The 27,014-nt window shown below is 41.0% G+C and overlaps 1 protein-coding gene and 1 long non-coding RNA gene across 35 annotated transcripts in view; one reads left to right on the top strand and one right to left on the bottom strand.

Annotated features, from left to right (window-relative positions):
• The window catches only part of SULF1 (sulfatase 1), a 192,827-nt gene that overhangs the window by 103,273 nt on the left and 62,540 nt on the right, over nucleotides 1-27,014 (top strand). For all 34 annotated transcript variants that reach the window (XM_070221462.1, XM_070221473.1, XM_070221461.1 and 31 more), the window contains 3 exons: nucleotides 8,523-8,595; nucleotides 8,899-9,130; nucleotides 20,875-21,114. In XM_070221462.1, coding sequence (XP_070077563.1) covers nucleotides 8,959-9,130; nucleotides 20,875-21,114 — 412 coding nt within the window. In that variant the 5' untranslated portion in view covers nucleotides 8,523-8,595; nucleotides 8,899-8,958. The remainder of the gene's footprint in view (nucleotides 1-8,522; nucleotides 8,596-8,898; nucleotides 9,131-20,874; nucleotides 21,115-27,014) is intronic.
• On the bottom strand, nucleotides 1,101-27,014 carry LOC138915380 (uncharacterized). Its single transcript, XR_011421245.1, has 3 exons — nucleotides 26,848-27,014; nucleotides 17,418-17,611; nucleotides 1,101-6,477 (listed from the first exon to the last, which is right to left on the bottom strand). It is a non-coding gene; the product is annotated as an uncharacterized lncRNA (long non-coding RNA).

Genomic DNA, 27,014 nt, shown 5'->3' with positions numbered 1-27,014 from the left:
ATGGAAACCAAATCAGTAGAGAGAAGGGATTACTTTAGATTGCTTTGAAATATGCATTGTTCGAAATGGCCTCTGGTGACCAGCTTTCATGAATGGTTGATTTTACTTGTGGGGCACATCATCTGGTTTAATTATATCAGCTCCTTTGTGTGACAAGTACTGTTCTTGTGTGTACTGAGAAATGAAGGTTTAAAACAAAGTAGAATAGTTAGTGAGAAAATAAATTCTGGAAGTGGAACACCATCGAGTGTTTGTAGTGTAGAAGTCTAGATGAAATCTGAGGACTTGTCCCACTGTAAACACCTATGTATAAAGGCATTCCAGTGACAGTAAACAGAAATTTGCCCCAAATGTCCATAGACGTAAGTCATAATCTGAGCCTTTGCAGGCAGATTATTTTACAAATATGACAAATTACAGCTTAGGGTAATAATGGGGTTCTTAAAACTTTCATTCTAGAAATTCTTACAGCTTAAAACTTCAAGTTTACTCTCTTGTAACAATAGAGTAGAACGTTAGTTTTCATTAGCTAAAATATTTCCCGACCTCTGTCCAGACGATAAACTAAGACTGGAGTCGTATCTTCATTTCAAGTTACTATAGGTCTTTGATGCAAGTAGCCTCATTTGAATCAGTAAACGTTAGTGAATTTAAAGTTTAAAAAATCTCCCTACTGTATCTCTTCAGGCACTAATCCATCTGAAGACATTGATAAATATCTCTATGTCCAGATAATGATTTGAGGGTAGGTAGATGAATTTATTGGATAAGAATGCCATACACCAGATGGATGTCCATAAAAACAGATAGACAATTTGCATTCATTGTATGTTTTATGCATGCTTTATGGCTAAGATTAATAAATTAATTTTTCTAGAGAAGCCTGCTAGTTACGCAATTTGTTCTACCATGATGATGTTTTCCATGATGGCGGGCCTGAATTTCACTTGAAATTTAAGTAGAGTTGCTCTTTTTACTTGATGAATGTCTAGCTATGCTTGTTAGTTGTTAGGAGGTAAGTATATAGCTAAAGGGAGGACGATCACCTGAAGGTAGCCCAGGGACTGAGGGACATCATATACAGCACACGTTCAAGATGATTTTGTCATTAAAAGATTTGCAATCATATATTTAAACAAGAATACAAAAAATCTCAAAACGATATTTCCCGGTACAACTTGTGAAGGAGTATTTTTGAAATATCAGTTCTTGACCAATCTGAATTTTAGGTTTTCTCGAAAATGTCTCTGAGCAAAGGAGTTGACTTAAATCCGGATGTTTGATTTTTTTTAAAGATTCTCCTGTAAGTAATACATTTGAAAAAACAGATAGAAACAAAAACAGAGCTATTCTCCATAATTTGCCCCTAAGTCTTGAGTTGGGAAGTAGAATTCTCTTTGGCTGTCTTCATCTTTCACACTCTGTTTCCCAGACCTCCCTTCCTTGGTCATCACTCTGTGAGGCCAGCAGGATCCCTCGGAAGGAACTTGTATCTCCACACGCTGCTGTATTTAAACCCTTAGAAAATGTTAAAGAGCATTCTATTGGCAGTGAGCTTGATAGCGTGGAAAGTAGGCCAGTGGAATTCTCTTGACCGTGGCTTAATTTCTATAGCAAAATCAGATGTTCCTTTTTCCTCACATATATTCCAACTACAAGAAAATATTTGGAGAAATGCTTTTGTAATATAAATATAGCCTCTAATTATCTTTTAAAAATATTTTCTCCAACTTAAATATCTCACGAGAACTGTGGAACTTTAAAATAAGTGTGTATTGTGCCAAGATTATGTACATCAGGGAACAAACTAAAATGAAACATGTCCAGAAAAATCTCCAGATCTGTTAAAAGTACATTTTTAGTACTTAGGAATGGTTGAACTTGAAGCTGTAAAGAAAACTCTGTCTCTTCATTACTTGAAATATGTGTCCATGTGTGTGTAAATATATTTATACACGTATCTTAAGTATGCACTTGTGCATATGTGCACACACACTTGTGTCTAGAGGGAGAGAAAGATAAATACACAAGGTACTGAGGAGGCTTTATGCTGGTGGCAAAGACTGCAGTAATCAGCAAACAGTTCACCGCTCCACCGAATTCCCCAGTCCTCCTGTAGTTGAGTGCGGCCATGTGACTAGTTGCAGCCAATGAAATGTTAGAAGTGATTTGAATCAAAGCTGAAGCCATGAAAAGCTCCTGCAAGATTCTTCAATTTTTTTCTTCCTCTGCTTTTTGGTCCAGTTATTGCAGCAACAAGACAACAGTGCCCCCATCAGCCTGTGTCCATGCGTGAGTGGGCAGCACAGAGTTCTCCACCATCCTCTGTGTGACTTGGAGTAAGAGCGGCAAACCTACTTTTCTTGTGTGAAGTCATTGATATTTGAAGTTTATTTGTTACATAACTGCTTCTGCTGACTGATGCAAAACCTCAAGATACTTCACTACAAATCAGCTATAAATATATAAAACCAAAGGCAAATTTAGTGGAATTTAACGTAATAAACCATATACTTTAAGACCTAGCCAAGATGCCTAAGACCACATTTGTAGTTCTTTTTATCAATATTCCTATCTTTTCACCAGACACATTTTAACTGAAGTTTCCGATGCCCCTCTTTTTTAGAACGCCAATAATCTCTTTGTTCTTGTTCTCTTGGATCTCACTGCCACGATTAAAACTAGTGACCATTATCAGATCCTTTAGACACTTTGTAGCATCTGCTTTAGGGATATCAGGTCCTTCTGGTTCTTTTCAAAATTTTTAGATCACTTTATTTTCCTTCCTTTTGCTAATTCTTATTCAAAAGAAGCTGGGCAAGTTTTAGTCTTGGGCCTTTTGCAATCTCTAAAATGCCCTTGCTGTGCCTGTTTTTTGTGGTTTAGTTCCCATCTCTGTGGGGCTAAGTCTCGAAGGTGCGTTTCTTTCTGTAACATCTCACTTCATTCCTATCACTCCTCAATTCTTTCTGTCTATTCTCTTCCTTCATGAGAAGACAGAGGGAAAAACGTAGAAAACTTAAATTTACTTATTTCTATTTTTATAATGCAACAGGTCATTGAGAAAAATCCAACGTAGACATGAATGAAGTAAAAAATAGCACCCAACCCTCTCCCTCACCGTACCCCAGGGATAACCGACACTGACAGTTTTGTGAATAGATGAATTTCCAAGTTTCCTTCAATCTCAGGATTCACAGTATTGAGGGGGTGGGGTGGGGAGGAGGAAGAAAAGCGAGTGTTGTTGGAGGAGGATCGCATCATTTAGTCAAGTATTTTCCCGAAGGTGCTCCCAGTGAGAGATGCACACTTTTCAGCTGTCATTGGTTGTTGGAAAAGATTTATCATTAGAGGAGCACAAAAATGTTACTGCACCAAAATGTGGCTGTTGTCTATCTTCTTTGCTTGGAGTTGTAATAAATTAGATCAGGAAACAGGCTTTCTGGGGATTAACAGCAGATGAACTTTGCCAGCTATGGGGTTTTTAAAAGAAGAAATTAGCTCCTTCGTGGTTTCACATATATCATAAAGAAGATAGCACGACCTGAAGGCTTCCTCTAAGCAAAGAAGTGATGTATGGGAAACTTGAAAGCCAAAATTAAGAGGAAAGGACGGAGTACGCTGACCTTGAGAAATGTGAGTATGTAGATTGGTGGTGGGGGTGGGGCCAGGATGTGGATACCAGCTTCGTGCTGGTATAATCCCGTTTTGTTTCATTCTGACAACAAGCTAAGTGTGTTCTGGCTAAATTCAGCTTCGAATAATTGCATGCTGCTGGCATGCTTGGTTATGGGGTCCCTTTTTCCTCTGTCCTAACTATGGGGTGGCACTGCTTTGTACTAGAAACAATTCTTTTGCCCCGTCCCTGAGAAGTGAATGTCCGTGCTGAGTGGTCTGTTCTGATTCTGTCTCTCACACACTTTAGATGTGTGGGCCTTCATTTGGAAAGTTCTGCGTTATCTTTAGATTAAAAAAACCACACAAAATATCATCATTCATCAATAATTCCTTTGTTATACCAACCATTTAGAATTTAGGACAGTTTCAAGGCTTTAAGAAAAAAAGTGAATAAGAAGTTTGTGAATAGGGTCAGATCTACAACCTTCAAGGTAAAAGCCTGGGCTTAACTATGAAATCACGTAAAGTATAGGCCAGCAATTCACAAACTCTTTGAGCTTAGGACCCCTTTATATTATTAAAATTTATTGAGGATTCCGAAGAGTTTTTAAGTAGATTATAGCTATTGATACTTAGAAATTAAAACTGAGAAATTTAAAAAATATTTTTAAATTCTTTTGAAGATAACAATAATAAATCTTTTATATGCTAACTTACATGATATACTTTATGAAAAATACCTGTGTGTTCTAAACCAAAACAATATTGGTGAGTAAAGTGGCCTTGTTTTACATTTTTGCAAATCTCTTTAATGTTCCTAACAGCTTCAGGATTCAGTCTATTGAAATATATTGTTTTGATTGAAGTATAGGAATAAAATTCAGCCTCACATGGGTAAGCAGTTGAAAAGGGAGAAGTATTTTAATAGCTTTTTCAGATACCTATAGATCTTCTTTGATACTATACCAAAACTTGACAACTGCTCATTTCTTAAAGGTTAGAGGTAGTAAGAAATCTGAAACCGTATCAGTGAACCTTTATAGCCTGTTACATCAAAACCCAATGGTCATCTTGCACTCTGATTGAATGTTTTTTACTCATGTATGATTTTGTAGCATTATATTTGGTCATTTGGGAAATATTGGGTCACTGAATTATGCAAATATCCTGAATGTTGACACGTTTTATTTTACAGTATCAAAAAATAGCACTTGTTAATAACAATGCTATTGTCATCAGGAGAGTTTACGGGTCGGGAAGTTGCCAAGCTCTCAGGGGTGGATAAAGAGTTGTCCAAAATTCTGATTTTAACTTGAAAGCTAGATTTCTATCACTGGCAACAAATAAAACAAATATTGTCAGTTGTTTTCTTTGAAACGACAGTCTCATTTCATCCCTTATTTGGGAAAATGTCTGCCAAATGTCCAAGATCGAATAGTTCTTACAAGTAAAAAGAGTGTTCTGTGAGAAAGAAGAAAAGTGTCTAGTTCTTGTAATTCAGTCACTCAGTGCTTTTTCTCACCATCACACCTCCATAGGCAGCAAAGGGCTTACTATGTACCTCCTCTCTCATAAAACAGAAAATTAAAAAGAAAAGACGTGTACTCAAGGGTCAAGGTTTAATAAAATGGATCATGTTACTGCTTCATCTTAAGTGAAACTGGCTTTTGTTTTAACTATATGTGATGCTCCCTTCGTTCTTACTACGACGAAAGCAGTTTTACCAGCATTGCTCTTGCACCATCAGTGCAAATGTCAACAAAGTGAAAAAGCAAATAATGTGTCAATATTCTTATCAAAATGGTTCCAGCCTCATGAACCCCACCCCCCAAAGGGATCTCAGAATCCCTCCAAAGCCCCAGATTATACTTTAAACGAAGCAGGACCTTTTCAGCGTATCTCCACCATCCCCTTGCTCAGCACCAGCTACCCAGACAAGGGGGGAACTCGATGAGGACAGAGATTCCCCTGAAACCTTTTGGAGCAATGAGGGCTTCGATACAGTGTGCGGTATTGCTAGATGGGCACATGTGAACTAGACTTTGCGTCCAGTTGGATTGAGGTCTTCCCAGTCTTTTTTTCTTTTATATGTGACTTGAAACTTCTAACGTCACATTTATAGTTTGGCTTGACTGCCCCAAACAAAACCCTGTAAACTTTCCACACCAGTGGCGGTAGCTGTAAAGGGTGTTTTCATTTTATGGCTTGGAGAAAAGGCAGCTTGTATTCTGGTCCTAATTCGTGAATACAACACCATTCCTCAAGCTTACTTTCCATGTGTGAGAAAAACCTTTTTCTACGTTTCCCCCATTTTCTACTATTTCTCAAAACAAGTTGTTAGTCTCTAAGGACACTTGTTGTCGGCCGCAAAGTATCCAATTCAAACATTGCGTCCTTGTCTCCTTTGTCAAGGGCTGCTTTTCCTCTGTCAGGTTTTTGTTCTTCTTCTTTACTTCTTTTCCTTCTGGAGCTGGAAACCAGGCGGTGAGAGCATGACAAGTTTTAAAAGGTCATTTTTGAATAAAGAATTGTCTGTGCGCGGTTTTGTCCGAGTGGTGTTTGTGTGTTTTGGTGAAGGAGGTGGGATAAAGGATGGAGAGCTCCTGCTGGACGGACCTGTCTGAAAGTTCAGTTTTCTTTACCACTCAATTTCTGTGCTTTTACGTATGAATCTTCTGAATTGATAATAAACGGTGGCAGAAGAAATATAGGTCTCTTCTGCGCCTTTAATTGTCCAGAAAGGAAGGTCACTTCATAGGTAAAAAAAGAAAGCATCCACTCTGTTCTCTCTTCTCTTCATTAGGAAGTGATTTTCAATGTAGTTTATACAAGGTACCATTAAAGCTCATTTTCTTTTTCCTAAAGGAAGAAGTAAAGTAAATAAGATAAAGAAAAGAATAACCAGTTATGTTGATTGGGTTCCAGGAAATGTTATCAGCATCTTAATTGTCAAGAGTTTTCAGTTTCATGTGTGGCTGATTAAATAAACTCTGAGTGCCACTGTTGGTTCCTCTCTGAGCCTGACCGTACTTTCCAGGTCACTACTGTCTGCAGAGGTTGGTTTATACTATAGCAGATGCGAGAAACCCCTGCTCACTCTGTTTTCACACACCCTTGCTGGCTTTGATAGGTGAACAGTTTTGCTACTCATCAGACCAACCCTCTAAGAAACTTCTATATTTAACTGTTTAGCCTGATGCATGCTTTGTGGGAGAAAACCGTTGTTTGATGCTTGTTTCTTTCGTTTTCTTGTTCTTTCATGCTTGTATCAATTTGCCCCTGATTTAAAACAAATGCACAGAAACCAGTCAGGGCAGAACAATTGCAGGCTTTGAGCGTTCCGCATGCTCAGCAATCACTGAAATAACCCCGAGTTATTACCCAAAAAACGACCCAGAACCTTACATATTGACTTTCTCAGGCCATCAGGCTCAATCAGAGGTGGCTTGTTTGTTACTCTGCAGATGATGTAGTCAGGAGGGCCTTGCTGTAGACACTAGATATTTGTTTAAAAACCTATTTCTTGCTGAGTTTCTCTCTCTCTCTCTCAGAGTAATTGCGGGCTGCAGAGTGAAAAGCATTAGACCTGTTTACAAAACAGCTCATAAAGTTTAAAATAATAGGGGTGTGTGTGTGTTTATGTAAAACAAAGTACTGTGTATGGCAGGGGGAAACAGCGCACAGGCTTTCTTCTTTCCCTGCCCTGTCAGCCTCCAGAACTAAAGATATGGCAGTGAGCGATGGAGCCCCTTTCTTCCTGCTCTGCAATGCTCACGCTTAATTCGTTATGCTTATGTATCTGATACTGGTTTATTGTTGCAGATCAAAATACAGACCCTCAGGTGTTGGGGCACAGAGTGGCTAATGAAGTGGGCTGCTATCTAGCTAATTTTAGGGCACCCTAAATTCCCATACAGACATGACATCCAAGAGGAAGAGTTTTTTCCAGTGAGCCCTTTGCTATCTTTCAGAAGTCCGAGAGAAAAGCTTTCTGCAGGTTAGTGTTCTACAGTGAAAGGAGCTTTTTCCAACCCTTTCAAAAGTCTCCTCTTGTGCAGATTTGTGAAGATTTTGCAGCGCTCCCCTCTAGATTTTATTTATTTGTTTTTTATGGTGGAAGAGAGCCTCTCACCACCAGCCTCAGAGCCCGTCCATCACTCTGCTTTGCGGGTTTGGATCACCTGCAGCAAAGCACAACCTCTGTGCTGGCCATGCGTCACCAGGTCTTGATAATAGTGAGGCTGGCGCTGACAGCCGAGGGAGGACTCTGTCCCCTTAGGCGCCAGGTGTGAGGACACGGCTGGACCGAGGGACCAGCCTCGCCAGGAGGAAGCGCCCCTTCCCCCTGGTGATTGATGGAGGACGGTTAGGCGCTTTTCTGGGTCTGGGAAAGGTTGCCGTCCCTGTCACTCACTCTGAAGTCTTTGTCAGCAGAAAGAACTCTCCTGGGTAGTGAGTGACATAATGCAGATGACAAATGACAGCTTTGCTTTTCATTCCGCTTGATAAGTACTCAATATCGCACGCAGGTGAGTTAACACTCCCCCAGCATGCCCCCTAGAGCCAAGCGCGCCCCAGATGCTCTCTCCAAATGCACTGTGGTTTCGCAGGCCGGCTCTTCCTACTCATCACTAGTTTTCTTGGGGATGTTTAAAGTTCTATTAGAGTGTGAGCAGCGTGACACCCTAGCACCGTTTTATGGAGCTAATGATGAAATGAAGGTATTGAGTCCTTTATTAGCAGTTCTGAATGTTGTTTCCTTGTGTTTCTCCATTTTTGAGTGCAGATTAAAAATATATATATATACATAAAAAATATGCTGTTTCAAGAGACTACTTCAGACCAAAAATCTGTAGCAAAACCCTTGACTGATGCTTTCTTTGTATTTTTTCTCCCCCTTCTAGGACTCCATCTGCAGATGTTCTGAATACCTCTGAGCATAGAAATTGATTTTTCAACCAGGACACCTAATTCAAGGTATTAGCTCCTGTCAGAAAGCTTTTACATTCGAGCTCTGTGTTGGAAATTAGACTTTGGCAATGCATTGAAATAGGAAAAGTTGGAATAAGAATAAAGCACAAAAGTGAATTTGCAAAATAATCAAGTGCTTAAACAGCTACCCTCCGCCTGTGAGGGTTTGCCACGCTGACTCAAGCACAGCCCTTTCTCGGCCAGCTTCCTCGCCAGGTCTTTCTTAGTCGTAGCTTTTTTTCTGCGACTGTGTTTGGGGTTTGGGTTTCATTTTTGTCTCTCCCTCTCCCTTTTTCTCTGACCTCCCAGACCTGCAGAAACCAGGAGACTGAGACCTTTTGTCAATTTTGCGACATTGGATCAGACACGATGAAGTACTCTTGCTGTGCGCTGGTTTTGGCTGTCCTGGGCACAGAACTGCTGGGGAGCCTCTGTTCAAATGTCAGATCCCCGAGGTTCAGAGGACGGTTACAGCAGGAACGCAAAAACATCCGACCCAACATTATCCTTGTGCTCACTGATGACCAAGATGTGGAGCTGGGTGAGACGTGGGATTTTTCACTTGTTAGTCTCTTTAGCTCAAAGGATTTCCTGACCTTCCAAGTTGTCAGTAGCAATCAGGGAACATTTTGGGGTTTGGCAGTTAATTATAGTCCCTTACCCAACACCTCAGTTTGTAAGATGAACTTGTATTGATTATAAGGCATTTCATTTGGGTTTCAACATTGCTTTTCTGTTCTTAAGCTTTTGAAACAGTCTGGGGAGGGGCCCAGGAGAATAGGAGGTTGGAGGAAGAGAGTAAGCGTGGAATAAATACTATAACAGTCAAGGATTTGATCATGTACCTTGGAAACCCTGGGTCAAGAAATTTTTTAAATATTTTGGCAAAGCTGTTCAAGGGTATGAGATTATGACCTTGATTCCATGCGGTGTAATGTGAATATTGATAGATACTAGAGGAACTTTCAACAGTTATTATTATTAGAGTGAATGATTTCTTCACAGCTTGTAACATTGCTAGGTCATTGGAAGTTACGGTATTTGACATATCTTCTGGTAGTAATTTGCTACCACCACCGTGGCTATGATGTTTTTCTGAAGAATCAGCTCACCTGGGTTAATTGTAGAGCACTTAGAAAGGCTGGCAAAATCTGATGGTTCTGACTTTTCTTCTGTATCATCTGATTGGGTTTCTCATCTTCTCACCTTTAATGGCCCAGCCCTATGGTCTTGTTCATAAACCTAGGGTCAAATTCTAAGGTATCCTAGGACAGATAAAAAGCTTGCCCTGGGGCCAGCCCCATGGCCTAGTGGTTAAGTTCCACATGCTCTGCTTTGGTGATCCAGGTTCGGTTCCCAGGCACGGACCTACACCACTCGATGGTGGCCATGCTGTGGTGGTGACCCACAAACAAAGTAGAGGAAGACTGACACAGATGTTAGGTCAGGACGAATCTTCCTCAGCAAAAAAAGCAAAAAGAAGCTTACCCTTACAAATTTTCACCACCACTCGTTTCCATTCCTGGACCCAAATTCCTCACTCTCGGCCCAGCTCAGCTAGGCTTACCCATCACACTCGCCCATCACTAGCATCTTTCAGACTCAGTGCCAGCAGAGCCCCTGGGCTTCTTTACAGAGCTCCACTGGCTGGAGTTCTGGAGGATAAAACCCTCCATGCTGAAACTTGATCTGCATGGAAAAGGACTTTGATTGCCAGTTTGAAACTAAACCGTTGGATCTCAATAAAGTTAACTCCTCGGGTTCAGCTAGGAGCCAGTGCACTAAGGGCCAGCAGGGGGAAGGATGGTTGAGGTTGATTCACAGAGTCTGCTCTCTCTCAGTTCATTTTTCAGACAAAAGTACTGATTTTCAGGCAATATGACAAGATGAAAAGTCTTGCAAGTATGACTTCAGTGTGTGTGTGGCTGGTGATTCAAGTAAAATGAAGTGAACACGTTTGAAGTCACCTTCCTTAACATCTTTCGGATCCATCCATTTCCCTACAGCCAAGCTCACTAGACCTTCTCTTCTCTCCAGTTTTTCCCTAATTGGTTGGTCCCCTGACCCACCAGTCCCCTCTAATCTTGGCCTCTCCTACCTATTCTTCACTCCATCGCCAGAGTTACCTTTCAAGTATCTGACCAGATCTCTTCTGCTTACAACTCTCCATGGTTTTCCTTTCCCAGAGGATTAAGCCTCTCTCGTTGTAGGCAAATGAGCTCTGGGCCATCTGGCCCTGCCTATCTCTGTGAGGCTATTTCCCTTTCCCCACGCCTCCTCAATGCTTCGTGGAAATAGCTTACACTTCCCTCAAGGTGTCTAGCCGCTTCGTCTCCCTCACCTGTATTTCATGCCTTTGCACATCTCATCCCCTCAGCCTTTTCCCCTTTCTCCACCTGGAGGTCTACCTGTTCTTCATGACCCAATTCAGATGCCTCACCCTCGGGCGTCTTTCCTCACCACAACCATCCTCCCCTCCAGCAGGATGGATGGAACTTTGCATGCCCTTGGACTTGCCTCCAGCATGGCCCTTAATCCACCACATGCCTCCGTATCTGTCTCTTCCTCTTGACTGACAGCTGCTAGAGGGCAGGAGCGTGTTTTGTTTTGTGTTGCATTCCTGCTGCTGGGAATAGTAGGTGCTAAATTAACTTGAAATGGATCCACGAGAGCCTACAAAGGCTAACCCAATTCCCGTAAACGAATATGGGTATCTGACTGGTTCTACCTCTTCAATATGCATCCTTGTGTTGAAAATAAATTAAGGAATTGTTTGATAATGTCATCTTTAACAGAATTCCCAATTTCACCCTTACAGTCTTGTTAATTCATTCAGTCAGTAACTATTTACGGAGCAATTACTACGTACTGGCTTCTGTGGGAGGCGTGTGAATATAATGCTGAAGGGTTGTAGACCAGCTTCAGTTAACCCAGTTGTTTTCTACATGTTCGTCTTTACCTCTTACTTGGATTTTTCTAGCCAGATCCCATGCTAAGCATTCGCTCATTTAACCTTCACGATTGTGCTATGAAGTAGTTACTATTACTCTCCTCAATTTTTGCATGAGAAAAATGAGGCTTGGAGAAGTCACGTAGGCTGTCGTGAGCTGGTGAAGGGTGAAACTAGGACCTGTGTTCAGCCTCAGTGTCTACAGCTACACGCTTAACCATGATCCCTTCCATCAATCAGTCCTTCAACAAATAAATATTGAGCCCTTCCTAAAAACAACCTGTGAATGCATAGTGATGGTCCAGGTGCTGAGAGAGAACAGAAACATAGATGGGTCTTGTTATCTCGTTGGCAAAGCACGTTGACGGTGAACCACAGTGAGCCATGAGTCAAATGTCTAGAAAAGACCTTTCTCAGCGGAAAAAGTCTGCTCTTGGCTGAGGGTACTGCGTGACGGAGACTTTTGCCTAGACTATTGTAATGTTCTCATAATTCTTCTTGGATCTTATTGCTGTAGACTTTAGCTGGCTTTTGGTTTTTGATTTTTTACCATCTTAAGCCTTTTTAAGTGTGCAGTTCAGGAGTGTTAAGTACATTCACAGTGTTGTGCAATCAATCTCCAGAACTCTTTTCATCTTACAAAATTGAAGTTCTATACCCACTAAAAGTAACTCCCCATAGCGCCTGCCCTTGGCAACCACCATTCTGCATTCTGTTTCTAAGAATTTGACTGCTCTGGGTATTTCATATAAGTGGAATCATACAGTACTTGTCCTTTGTGACTGACTTATTTCACTTAGCATAATGTCCTTCCTCAAGGTTTATCCATGTTGTAGCATGTCTCAGAATTTTCTTCCTTTTGAAGGCTAAATAATACTCCATTGTATGTATATACCACATTTTGTTTATCCATTCATCTGTTCATAGAAATTTGGGTTCCTTCCCCTTTTTGACTATTGTGAATAATGGTACTATGAACATAGGTACATAAATATCTCTTGGAGACCTGCTTTCAATTCCTTGGGGTGTGTACCCAGAAGTGGAATTGCTGGACAATTTGATAATTCGATTTTTAATTTTTTGAGGACCCACCATACTGTTCTCCTTAGCAACTGCACTATTTTATATTCCCACCAACAGTGCCCGAGGGCTCCAATTTCTCCACATCCGTGCTAACACTTGTTATTTTCTGGGGTTTTTTGATAACAGCCATCCTCATGGGTATGAGGAAGTAGCTCATTGTGGTTTTGATATGGTTGGGTTTTGTCTTGTTTTTTACTTACATGTCATTATGTTTGCCAATTTCTTGAATAAATCTTTGCCTAAGCAAAACTTTTTGCACTTGCAATACTGCAGGCAACGTTATTAGTGTGCCTCCAGAAAGATACAACAGACTTGGGAAAGGCTTAGGAAAACAATTACAAAAATGTAACAGAACAATTTTCTTTTTGGGAAAGAATAAAACAATTCTACGTCTTTGTCTCGAAAGACAAAGACTAAGAAAGACTGTAATCAAAGCTTATCAAACCAAGCTGGGAAGGAAAGCTCTTATTCAGTGTGAACGGGGGCCACTCCCTCAACTTTGTCTGAGGACAAATAAAATAAACTAGTACTTTGTGAAGCAAGTAAGACACATAAGGAATCCATTAATAAAAGTGCTAGAACTTTGCATGTGGATAACACTTTGTCTTTTTCCAAAGAACATTCATTTTCATGATTGTGTGTTATTGTCTTCCCACCCAAGTTGGGTGGGTAGGACAAAGATCATTATCCCAGGAGAAAACTTAATCTGTGGAAAGATTAAATGACTTAACGAATGGTTCCCTTAATCTGGATTTCCTTTTTCCACAACTTCAGAAGTTGTTCAAGTTGTGCCTATACCTGTAAATGGTTCAGGTTTTTAAACTACACTAATGGGTGAAGGTTTACCTTTTTTTTTAAGCTGGAAAAACACACATGAATATGATCCACATGAAGTTTGGGGTGATGGTTACCTCTGGGGAAAGAATAGTAACGAAGAGCACCAACAGTATCCACATTTTAAAATTTAAAAAATATATCTGAAGCAGCTACGATCAAATGCTAAGCTATGAGAAAGCTAGCTTTATCAAATCTTTTTAACACATCTTTAGGAGACGTATTGTTTATTCTAATATTTCCTGCACTTGAAATATTTTATAAATCGAAAAGAAGAAAACCAGAAGTGCTTTCAGGATTTTCCTAGCTTTCTGAGAATGGAGTCAAAGAGATTAGGTTCTAAATCTTTCCCGAAAGGTCCCTTGGTGCCAGTCCGAGAAACCAAACATTGAGCCGATTAGACCATTGGTCTGACTCAATGTGGCATTTCTTGTATTCTTAGGGAATTGGGCTGACGCTGACATCTCACTAACGCTGACGCAATGCTTCTCTTAGATCATGAGGGGAATTAAGAAACCATAAATATTTGGAAATACTTTGTTTTTTAAAGCAGAGGTCACAGATCGGATCTGCAGTCCAGAGCTAGCCCACAGATGTGTTTTGCTTGACCAGCACCCTTTTTAAAATCAAAGCAACATTCTAAAAATCAGGTGATTTTAAGTAAAAAAAATCCAGATTCTGACTTTTCTTGAAAATTCAGAAGAATGAAGGCTTACATTCCTATGAGGCAGCCATCAGTTGGGTGCTTCCCGGGGAGTCGAAGCTGCCTCTGTCAGGTGGGCTGTGTCCTCCCCAGGTGAGCGTGGTCCCCACCACTCTCCGTGGCTCCCCATCACTTAAGCCAAGGAGCGGTTGCCATTTATTGTCATGTCCATACTGTTGATTTTCTTATAGTCAAGGGAGAATTCTGTACACCCACATCTCTATGAAAAGACAAAAGCCCTGTGATTTTTCTTGTACCTGGCTGCCTTCACTTGCCTACCTTCTCTATCTAACCCTGTAGGCATTTTTGACTTCCATCCCCCTAAGAAACTAGTCTCCACTTTTAGTGGCCTTTTGTTCTTTGGGGGAAAAAAATACTGAGTATTTGTGACCTGGAAACGTTCCAGACAAATTTATTATCTGCTTCTTGGTCTCTTCCTCCCCCAACTTATTTTTCCCCTCTGGTTTTAGCTGAACCATCTGTGTTTTTCCTACCAATTCCGTAGTTTTGGTAGAAAAAGGTATAATGTTTTATTGTGTTATTTTTTCTTATGCTTCCAGAATTAAAATATTCGATATATCAACAAAGCCATTTTTAATTTGGGAAATATCACTATGGAAGTTTGGCATGAGAAAACAGCTGTCATGTGTTAGTACAGACCATTTACAAATTTAAAGCATTAACCTCACTTCTTCATAAAACAATGCCATCTAGAAACAACCCTGCACAACTAATAAGAGTTGTGTTTGCTTGTTATCACTCATCAAACCATGAACCATTGCAATCCACATGGAGTTGTGTCTCTCCAGGAAGCCAGGTGTATATGAATCCCACATGCCTGGGATTTCCTGAAGGGATGACGATGACAATATTTATTATTGAATTCCTGGTTTTGTCGCTTTTTTTCTGGACACGATAAACGGTCTTACTGAAAATTTTAATGTTTGATAGTACAAAATATTAAAAAATCAAATGCTAAGATATTTGAATCAGGAAAGGTAAAGCTTTGTTGTAAAGTTTAGCATGTAAATAAAGGAATTCAAGCTCTCTGTGTGATTTTGATAAAGTCATTCAGATTAGTGGGACATTTTCTCCCTCCTGCCCTTTTTCACACAGGTGATTTGGGAATAAATGAGTTGGAGAGCGCAGAACGATTTGAATTCCTGGCTATGATTCCGTCCAGTCCCAATAAGCTGTCACATATTCCATCCAGAGTTCTGTTCTTGGAGCTTTGATTTTTAACTCCACCAAAGATGCAAACCCGGTGGATCTTCCAGGATTCCAAAGAGTGCCACTTCTGCGCTCCAAGTCGCTGATGGCCTAGCAGCATCCTGGTCCACAGCCGAATGCTGTCACACCCCTGCAGGAGCGATGGCAGACATCTCCAGCCCCAACCTGGAGCTCTGGCGCCGGGACAGCTTTTCTTGGCAGTCGTGAGCCTCAGCTGTGGCCTAGCCCTCCCCTGTCCTCAAGCCAGCTCCATCAGCAGTGCCCTGACGCCAGCTCCTGAACCTAATTACAGTCGCTTCAGAGCATCCCTGCCAGGCTTCCACCTCGCAGGACAACTTTAAACAATAAGGAAGTCAAGCCTCTCGCTTAAGCGGGGGCAGGGGAAGGAGGGGATGGGGGGTGGACACAGTTTGTGTGGAGGGGGAAGAATTGATATTTTTAACTATAAGCCAGGCTTAACACTTAAAGTCTTAAAGAATAGAGGAGATAGCTGACCTCTGTCTTAGTCCATTCAGGCTGCTATAAAAAATACCTTATATATGGGGCGGCCCCGTGGCGTAGCTGTTAAGTTCCCGCACTCCACTTCCATGGCCTGGGGTTCAGATCCTGGGTGTTGACTCACAGACGGCTTATCAAGCCATGCTGTGACGGGTGTCCCACATATAAAGTGGAGGAAGATGGGCACAGCTGTTAGCTCACAGCCAATCTTCCTCAAAAGAAAAAAAAGCCTATATAGTCTAGGTGGCTTAGTGGCTTATAAACAAGAGACGTTGATTTCCCACAGTTCTGGAGGCTGGGGAGTTCAAGATCAAGGTGCCTGCCAATTTGGTGTCTGGTGAGGGCCCACTTCCTGGTTCATAGACTGCTGTCTTTTCATTGTGTCCCCACATGGTGGAAGGGGCAAGGGAGCTCTCGGAGGTCTCGTTTATAAGGGCACTAATCCTGTTCGTGAGGGTTCCACCTTCATGATCTAATCACCTCCCAAAGGCCCCACCTCCTAATACCATCATATTGGTCAGTAGGTTTCTATGTATGAATTTTCGGGGGACACATTCAGTCTATGGTAACCTCTCTACCCTCATCCCAGCTTTTGGAGTTCAGATGTAGGTCAGAGACAGGGAGATGTAAAAGGCCAAAGAAAACTCAGTGTGGTAGGGTTGAAGTGAGCAAAAGAGAAATCGCAGCCCCCAGGCCCTTTGCTTCCTAACAACCCTGTGGACGAGGCCAGGGAGCTTTCATTAGCTCCATTTTACGGATGAGAAACACAAACCAAAAGAGGGCAAATGACTCATTTGAGCTAATCTGTGGCAAAATTGAGATGTTTCCCCACAAGTTCAAGTCCAGGGCTCTTTCTCTTCTCATGCTTCTCCTCCTAAACCCTGTCTTATGAATATTGTTATGAGTCTTAGGCTTTCTATCATTCCTATGAAATAATTGTGCTTATAACAAAGGACCAGCATGATTTGCATTTTAGGCACCAAAGGCCTGAAACCCAGAGAGGTGAGGCACTTCAGCTTAAAACAAAACTGAGCCCTTCCAACTATGGGACAGGACATTGTCCCGTCCACTACTCTCAACAGCCATAAATGAGTAGCAGTGAGTTTGATTACAAGATAGTGTTTAGTAGTTTCGCAATGAAACATCACTGATGTAATCACAGTGGCCATAGATGCAGTGCGTGGCAGGGTTATTGGCTGACATTAATCATTGCACAGCCATAAAGAGGAAGGTGCTTCGTGCTTTCCTTACTGTGCATCCTAACCCAGCAGAGAGAAGAGGTAGGATTCCTGCATTCCACCCTCTCTGTCCACCCAGAGAATTCACCAAGATCGGAGGCAGCATTTGACCCCAGTGTGGCTGTCAGCAGCTGAAGACAGATGCATCTCAGCCCACACACCCCTCACCTGGTCCTGAGCACCTAAGATCACCTCCACCCTGAGGGGGCAGGAGGCAGGTGTTAGTGTCTGTTAGTATCTCCCCTAAGAGGCCAGAGAAGCACAATATGAGTTGACAGAAAGTAAGACATACCTTGACTATAAGCAGACATCATTTCTGTCTCTCAGTCTTGAAAACATCACTGTCACAGCCGGTACTCATCCTAGATGTAGTTTAAGAGCATGGTCTCTTTGCTGACTGCCTCCATTTATATCTGGGTTCCGCTGCTGAGGGTCTGTGTGGTCCTAGGCCTGTTATTTAACCATTCTTCACCTTGGTTTTATCATCTGTAATATGGGGATAATAAACAATAGCACCCACTACAAAGAGTCATTTTCAGGATTAAATGAGTTGATGCATGTGAAGCACTGAGCAGAGAACCCTGGCTGAGAGTAAGTATAGAATCAGTGTTTCCTCTGACTGTCTGCAGTACCTTAGAGCCTTGGAAGTGGCCGAAGCCACTTAGATGTCTCAAAACGAGGCACTTACTAAAGTCTCTTCCAGCCCTAGGCTTTCCTGATTCTGCATCCAACCTAGAGTACTTCTCTAAGTATGGTCCATGGGCAAGCAGCATCAGCATCACCAGGGAGCTTGTTAGAAATGTACATTCTCGGGCCTTCCCTGGTCTTACTACATCAGCATCTCAGGGTGGGCCCAGAATTCTCTGATATAACATGCTCTCCAGGTGATTTTAAAGTTACAGGAGCACTGTCTGAGAATCTTCTCTTTACGGAGAGACTTCAAGCCAGATACCCACTCCCAGGAACCCTAATGGTGGAGCTGCAGTGGTCACAGTCACTATGGCGACCATGTCTTCATCGATCCCTTTGACATGTGGGCTGGTTGGAAGCAGAGCATTTGGAGGGATGGTTTAGGACCTCAACACAATCAGCTCAGTTAATTAAGAAGAGATTGATACTTAGAATGAGAGGCGTGTCCTGGCTGGAGTAGTTCCAGAAATTAAGAATAGGGCTGAGTTTTAGCCCCAGTTTTTGTATTATTTGACCTTAGATCATATTTCCACCTACCATCCAGTATTTGCAGTCCAAATGAATCTGTAAACTGGAGGTGGCAGCTTTGTGATTCAGGACCTTGGAAGATGGCTTCCAGTTGCATCCTTTTTTTTTTTATTTGAGTTCAGCTAGGCTCATAAAGGACTCTCAGAGAGCTCATTCTTTGAAACAAAGTGACTATTAGGCAATGAGAATCCTTCAACAGTGTTTGCTGAGTTTTCCCAAAATTCAAGATTCTATAGTAAGTAACCGCTGCAGAAATCTAAAGAGGAGAGAGGACTAGTGAATAGACTTCAGCATCTACATCCCACTCCCTTCCCACTCTTGTGTCTCCATCATCTGTTTGCCTCCAGGATGTTTCCCCTGTATGCCTTGGCAGTGGCCTAAGCCACTTAGATCTCCCAACGCAAATATATTTCCCAACACAAGTATAAAATGCAACATTTCTGATTAGTTACTTCTATAGGGCATATTTCTTTTTAGTTACTTCTTGACCAACAGTGAAATAGCTACTTTTCCAACTTTCTTCCCATGCTGAAAACTTTGAGGTATTAGTTAACTCAGCCTTCTGATGCATTACACTGCCTCTTATGTGCTTCTGGAGTTGCTCTGTTTTAGTGACCAGTACAGTTCACCATGGCCTGGCGGCTTCAGGGACCTCTTGGCTGTCCCCTTGATGGACCAGCCTGTTTCCTCCTCAATCGTATATCTCTGTTGTCACATTGCCACAGCAACACCTCACCATACTGTTCCTGCCTTTGACAGAGAACCTATTCTGCCTTCATTCTGTCAGTTCTATCAAATCCAAATATGGCTGCGCAGCCTCCAAGCTATTTGCTATCTCTGCCTCCTACATTTCATCAAGAGAATTCTCCATATTCTTTTTCATTCCAGAAAGTCAGTGTGCCATCCTCCTCACTTCACTTCCTTCTTCCCACCTCCAGAGCACGGCACATACCGTCCTCCCCATGTGCCAAGAGTACACTCTGCCCATTTTCCTTCCTCCTTTACTTCCATTGCTCCTCCTGTCTTATTTCAGAGCTCTTATTAAACATTCACTCGGCTCCCCTCGATCCTCGTGTATACTGCTATGCTATATCTGCATTCCTATGTGTATGTTGCTTTGCAAATATCCCCAAGCGACTTTTCTATGTTGGTTCTCATCTAGATAGTTTCGTATTGAGGACCAGAGGCCGCAGAGAATTTTCCATTCTTTTTGTTAATGCTACACTTAGAGGACCAGCCCAGAGTGCTGAGGTTGATAGAATGTTCAGCATGAAACGGGCGCTCCCTACATGTTACTCACTGATTACAGAAAGGTTGCTTGATCCCCTGAAGATAACCCGAGGGGAAAAAACAGTTAGGAGTCCCCTAACTGAAGCACATTTTAGGGGACTCTAATGAGACCCAATTAGAACCTGCTTACTGTTTGCATATGTTTCATGTGAATGGTAAAAGCTAGTATGTGAAAAAATCAGGCTAACTGTGGCTTTTTGGATGGTTGCATGCTCTCCTGTGCTCTGAATGCTTGCCTGGTTTGCATTACGATTTCCTTCCTTGCTAGAAAACTACATAGACTTTCCCCCTTTCTTTGGAAGAAGTGGGACCTGTTGGAAATGTGAGGCTCCGGGATTCAAATGCAATGGGCTTGGCTGTGGTACTCTGTAGTGCATTTCTTGACAAGTCCTGAAAAGACTATTGAATTCTGGCCTGTGTTTTTTTTCTGCACTGTTTGGATGTGTTTCAGCTGCAGTGTTTGGCTGGATGGAGTAATCGAAATAGAATTTTTTTCTTCCTCAGCAATCTGATGTTATAATTTCATCCTTTACAGTTAAAGTGGAATATTTTACTACCATGTAAATACTTCTGAGTGCAATAGAATCATAGTTCTTTCAAAAGCAAACAATATATCTTTTAAAATTACATATAAACAGGTGAAAATATAAACTGGCAGTGCTATCCTGATAGAAAAACTGGCAGGTATGTGATGAGTTTGCTAGAGGGTACCAAGTTACATTAAGATCTTTTTCTTTCTTTTCTTAATTAAATACAGGCATTTTGAGGGACTTCTGCTTAAAAGGGAATTTTTTTTTTCCCCCTTTTAATTTCATATGATTAAAACACTGTCTGGTCATCTCTGCACTGTCACCAACATTGTGCATGTGTGGTAGGCTGGAGTTTGATCCTCTGTGTAACAAGCTGTTGTTCACCGGTAATCTTCAAAGGGCTGTTGGCCTTTGAACCTGCTCCATATCTAAAATTCTAGCTTTAATTATCAGATTAGCCTGCATTTTTTTTCTTTGTGATTAAGGAGAGAAGAAGCTGAAACGTGTTTATTATTCTGCAAAATACTTGAGATGGTAGGATCCCAAATGTTTAAGTTTGTTCTGGAAATGAGAGCTGGTCAAATTAGAGACTCCTTCAAGCCAAGAGAGGGAAATTAATAAATCAGGAGGACAGAGTCACTGAGTGACACGACGTAAATGGGCGTTCGTGTGGCGCGCTCTGCTAAACAATGCTGGAACTGTGCCTTTCAGGGTCCCTGCAAGTCATGAACAAAACGAGAAAGATAATGGAACACGGCGGGGCCACCTTCACTAATGCCTTTGTGACGACGCCCATGTGCTGCCCCTCCCGATCCTCCATGCTTACCGGGAAGTATGTACACAACCACAACGTCTATACCAACAATGAGAACTGCTCTTCACCCTCGTGGCAGGCGATGCATGAACCTCGGACTTTTGCTGTATACCTTAACAACACTGGCTACAGAACAGGTAAAGAAAGGAGGAAATTTCTAGCCCATGAAATGGACTTATGGGTAATATGTCTTAGACACAGGTAACTGCACTGTGTAATGAAATATATGAAGTTCCAGTAAGTCTCTAAATGAAAGTCTAGGCTTTTCTTCTGTATCCGTATCCTCCCCATCTCTTACTTCTTTACTCAGAAGAATGTACCGATGAGAAATCCCTTAGAGAAAAGTCAGAATGATTCTCAGTGGACACTTTATGAAAGTGCTGTACCCATCAAAGCATCCAGCAATTGGAATTTTCCAGGACAACGTGCAACAGAAGAGTTTTCATCCTGTTTACCTGCATACCTCAACCTCTCAAGTCTCAAGGGATCATGGCACAGCTTGAGGCTTATCTTAGACAGTAAATTCCTATTGATTATTCCAATGAGTAATCATCAAGTGTTTTGAAACTGATTAGCACCTACCCCAGGGCGGGGGTGCAATAGATGATCAAAATTATTGATTGAATTAATAACTGAATGAATAAACCAAGGAGATGTACCTTATTGATTCAATTATTGATTCATTCATAATTTATAAGTCTTGGAATTTCTTTAGCTTAAGTTGTGGTTATTTTTAGGTCTCAGATATTTACCTCCATCTTCCAGGAAAAGAAGGCATCCCAATTGCTACACCTACTATCATTGTTTAACCTACATGGAGCAACAAGAGGGTTTTGGCTAGTTGGTCTTTTGAAAATTGGGGATCTCTTTCAAGAAGGGTCATGAACATCACGCCAGTCTTTCTAAGAAAGACGCAAGGCTCCTTCTGGTAAGGTAGCCCTCCAAATCCTTTATTCTCTCAGCATTTAGATGCTCTCCTCGAGTTTTCTGAGCTTTTCTTCATGAAAGGAAGCCAGGACATTGAGAAGGGGGCTATAGTACAAAAATGTTTTTTTTTCAGAACCACCTAGACTTATTCATAAGAATTAAAGATTTCATTAAAGCTAAAGCTTGTTGGAAATAACTTTCAGGTCTACAGATTCTCTGTCCTGAAGATTTAAAAGTAAAGGATTTCGGATAATGTATTCTCTCAAATCTCTTTAAAAATGAAATTAATGTTTCCCCTTGGGCTCAGGAAATATGTGGCCATTTGCTTTGCAGAGGACCCTGTGGGCACTTAATACTTGTTATTTATAGATGAAAATATTGATTTTGAATACGATAGCATCGTCATTCACAGGCATCTCAAAATCTACGCTCACAGAAGCTCCTCCCATGCATCTCAAGAGTGTTTGCTTATGGTTAGGAAAGAAACTAGGCTGCTCAGAGTGCCTTATCCTGAGTGTGTTTTCTCACAGCAGTGATTTAAATTTACAGCACCTTTCATCTGAGAACACTAAAGCAATTTGCAAATCCATCAAACATCCCTGGAGGGTTCATAGCCAGCAAGTGTACTTGGCTCTGTTTTATAACCAAGATGGGGATTTCAAAAGTTGTATGACCAGCTCAGACGCAAAATCAGAAATGGTCCCCTAATGCCTGGTTTCTGATTTTAACCACCAAATTGTGTTTTGTTCATGGGAAGTGTTGTGTAAAGTCAGTGCCTTTCAACTCCCAGGCTCTCTGTAATTTAATCCCTATTAGCAGACATAGAGCCAGCCCTGGTGGTCTAGTGGTTAAGATTCGGCACTCTCACCGCCATGGCCAGGGTTTGTTTCCCGGTCAGGGAACCACACCACTGTCTATCGATTGTCATACTGTGGTGGCTGAGTGTTGCTGTGATGCTGAAAGCTACGCCACCAGTATTTCAAATACCAGCAGGGTCACCCCTGGTGGACAGGTTTCAGTGGAGCTTCCAGACTAAGACAGACTAGGAAGAAGGACCTACACCCACTTCTGAAAAAATTGGCTGTGGAAACCTTATGAATAGTAGTTAGAATAGACTCAACAGTGCTAATAACCAGCAGACATAGAGACACAGAGGGTTGAAACACAGACAGTTAGAACTTTCACCATATCCAGACTGATATGGACAGTGTCGGCCATGAGATCATAAGAAATAGAGATTCGGGGTGACACAGAGAATCCTGCCAGTACTTAGAGCGGTCAACTAGGGCTTGCTAACTTGTTTCAGGGCTAAATCAAGAAAGGGGGAAAAGAAGATGAATGAGTTCTGGAGAAATGGTGTATCTGGTACTTGTTCCAGTTATACTATGCTGTATCCACCCTATGCATTACAAAAACTTGACTAAAACTCAAAAATAATTTGGTTCCATTCCCTTATTTTCAGATGAACAAACTTAGACCCAAGAGATTAAGATGACTCTTGAAGTGACACATGTGTTGTTCCAATGGGAAGAGCAGGTGCCAAGACCTTGGTCTTGAGGGCTCTTTCTGTATGCCATCCTACCCTTGGGGTTAGGTGAACGAGGAAACTGCGCACCAGAAGGTTTTCCCAGTGACAACTGTCAGCCCCTTTGGTGCAGCCCAGAGGGCGTGCTTCAGTTAGTTGTGTTCTCCAGGGAGAGGAGATTGCTCCTGGAAACTAAGTCTGATTCTGAAACCAACCTTCTCCCCAGGGGTCTAGATGCTTAGGTAATAATGGAATTTATACTGAGTCATCCTACAGAAGAAAAGGAATTCTTTAAGGGAAACAAAGACTTTTCCAAATTCCTGGGTAGGAATAGAAAAAGGATGATATGCACTCAGGAAAATAAATTTTTAATGTGCCCATTAAATCAAAAAAATTAAAAATTGGAAGACTAAATTGGCAATGTTAGAGATCTATATAATTTGAACTTATCTTTGATGGGAAAACTTTGAAGTGCCACAGACAATTAGGACATAAAGAGGTCTTTGTAACAATAATTATTGATCCATCCAGGGACAGAGACTCATTTGAAAATACACAAATAAGCACATCATGATGACAGGCATCTTAGGAAATTAAGAGAATTGGTGAGTAGGTATTAAACCAACATAATTATTTATGAGCCGCTAAACTGGTGGGAAAAAAGCCAGTATATAAAGATTTTACTGTTTTCCTAATAATGAACACATTATTTGGAACGTTTAGCTGAGAACCTAAGAAAAATAATGAAGGAAGCTGAAATATGTATTCCACATAAATATCCATCTAGAGAAAAACACAAAGCTGCAATCAGGTTTATGAAGAACAACTCGGAGAAGACAAATGACTAAGAGGCTTATTTTGGGAGGCGTCCAGAATACATGGATGTAAATGAATCGAATTGATCCAATATTATACTTACCATTGTATGACATGATTTTTCTTTTTCAGAACTGAGGCATATTTTTGGACTGGCTATAGTGTAAATTTTTCTAACTTTACTCATGGAAAATATGACTCTGCAACAGCTTAAATGTCAAGAAGGGGAAAATACAGTAACGTGTCTATTGCATTTTATGTTCTGACAAGTGAAGTGGGAATGATATTGGATTATCTATCATAAAAATGAACATCCTGCCTATCTGCTCAAAAAAAAAATGTAGTTTAAATTTCTTGTGAGGGTATAGACGTGAATGTAAAACCTGGCATAAGTTTTAACGTAAAAGTAATAACTGATGTTTGAGAAGTAGCACCAAGTAATAGAAAAAAATCCTGAACGAGGATTGAGGATAGCTGAAGTCACATCCCAGGTCTGCCTTTAATTTGTTTTGAGAACTTGTCCAGGCCAGTTTTCCAACCTATGTAATGCAGAGATTGGACTAGAATGATTCCTGAGTGTTCTTTCCTGTCCAAAAGTATATTGTAATCTTATTATAATCACTGTAATTATTATATTGATTCATTTAAAAATTGTAGTGCTCGAATTATAATCATAACACAGGATGCATACAATCATATATGAATTAAATTTTAGTCATGCTAATTCTATTTCATAACACTGGAGTGGAAGAGCCAACGTTTAATAGAGATCTACAATTAAACTTTTTGAAAGAATTCTTTTGTAACAAAACAATTTAGATATATTAATCAATTTTCCAGTTTCATGTCTTTTTACATTACAAAATTTATTTATGCTACCTATAGCAAGTATATTTATTTATTCTCTAATATGAGACTTTTTTAAATGTAGAATTACCTTAAAGTAAGACAAACTAATATTCTCATTTTTATGAATTATGGTATTATAGACTTTTGATAAGTACATAAACATAAGATATAGCATACCACCGTATGCCATTTATTGAGCCACATTGTTGAGTATGCTATATCTAGTACACCAGACACTAAGATATTAAGAGATATAAAGTCAGATCCTTGTCGTCAGTAGACTTGCAATCTAGTCGCAGAAACCAGGTTCATGTGCAAGTTGACATAAGAGTAAATCATAATTTAAACTTTCTTCAAAGTTATGTATATTTTTAATTACTACCAGTGAAATCTTACCAGCCCAAACCTAGCAATTAAATGGAGTAAAAGCTCAATTAGTATATCATTTGTTACATTAAGTAAGATTTAAATTCTCCACAGCATCAGAAATCTTTTGCATAGCTGCTGTTGCCGACTTAAAATTAGATGCCTTTGCTTCAAATTGTTCAAGGAAATTTTTCTAAGACAGTCCCGGACTGAAGCTGCATGGCCTAAAGTCAACAGTAATTATAATCTTTCTGATCTCTCTCCCTGTTGCCCAACCCCCTGCCACCTTCTTAAACAGCTGTGAAGGGAAGCGTTAATGGTGTCCCAGAGAAGAGAATGATCTAGAAGGTCGGGTAGATTGTGTGTTAGTGACAGATTCAGATAGGAGTAAGCTGAGTTGAATTGCCAATGCCAAAGGATAGAAAAGCTTCAAACTGTGCATAATATAATGGCAAGATGGGCAAGAAAATGAAATTCACCTTAGGGAGGGAGAAAGAGATTTAATACATCTGGAGGAAAATATTTAGAAGCCCAGATAATCAATTGCAGAGCGCTGCCAGGAAACATAATGCTGAAAGAGGCCAGGGGTGATTACAAATGAGTCTCAATGTCACCGGGCAACAAGACAGGCCAGAGTAACTGGAAGCTGACAACACTGGGGTGCCACATGGTGACACATGAGGTCCTGGACTCTCTTGGAACAAGTGTGATGGGTGAGGGCACATCTGGAACACTGACTACATTTTTACACTCCATTAACACAGAGACACCAAAAACCTGGATGGAGTTCTAAAGTGAGTAACCGGGACTATGAAGAGACTAGAAGGAATAGTTTATAAGGAGAGAATTAAGGGACGGGCAAGAGCCATGGCAATGGGTAAAAAACAGTACAAAATAACCCAATGAGTGAAACAATGAGGGAAGGGCAGGAATGATTCGGCGTGGCTGCTGCCAGAGGGAAAAACAGAACAAAGCGGAAAGTAGCAGGAGAAATCTAGAAACTTATTAAGCAGGAAAATGGAAGTCGAATGGGAGAGAATTTGTTGACAAAATAAGTCAGATTGGAGAAGAAAAATATGTTACCTGTCAAGAGATGTTTTCAAATATGCAAGTGCAGAACTCTGGAACAAAGAGTTCTTGCACTACAGAATGGCCAATTATTTAAAATCAGAACACGGAGTTGAAAGGATAATGGTAATGGTGATGCTAATAATAATACACATAGAAAGCCCTTGTTATGTGCCAGGCACTGTGGTAAGCACTTTCCATATGTATTAACTCATGTAATCCTGACAACAGTCCTGCCACTATGATTATTATCATCTTCATGTTTTTACAGAGGGGGAATTGAAAGCAGAGAGAGTTAAATAACTTGCTGTGGACTTACAGGTAGCAAGCAGCAGACCAGGCTCGGAACCCAAGCAGGCCGGCTCCAGGTTCATATTCCAAAGCACTCTGCTCTTTCACTTCTTTGAAAACAAAAGGAGAAAGAAACGGAATAAACCCCCAGGGATGAGGATCACGCCAGAGGAAAGAGCTGCGTCTGAGGTTATT

The sequence above is a fragment of the Equus caballus genome, chromosome 9, assembly GCF_041296265.1.
Source record: "Equus caballus isolate H_3958 breed thoroughbred chromosome 9, TB-T2T, whole genome shotgun sequence".
Taxonomy (NCBI): Eukaryota; Metazoa; Chordata; class Mammalia; order Perissodactyla; family Equidae; genus Equus; species Equus caballus.
Note: the sequence above shows the minus strand (reverse complement) of the source record. Positions and strands in the feature narration are given on the sequence as shown.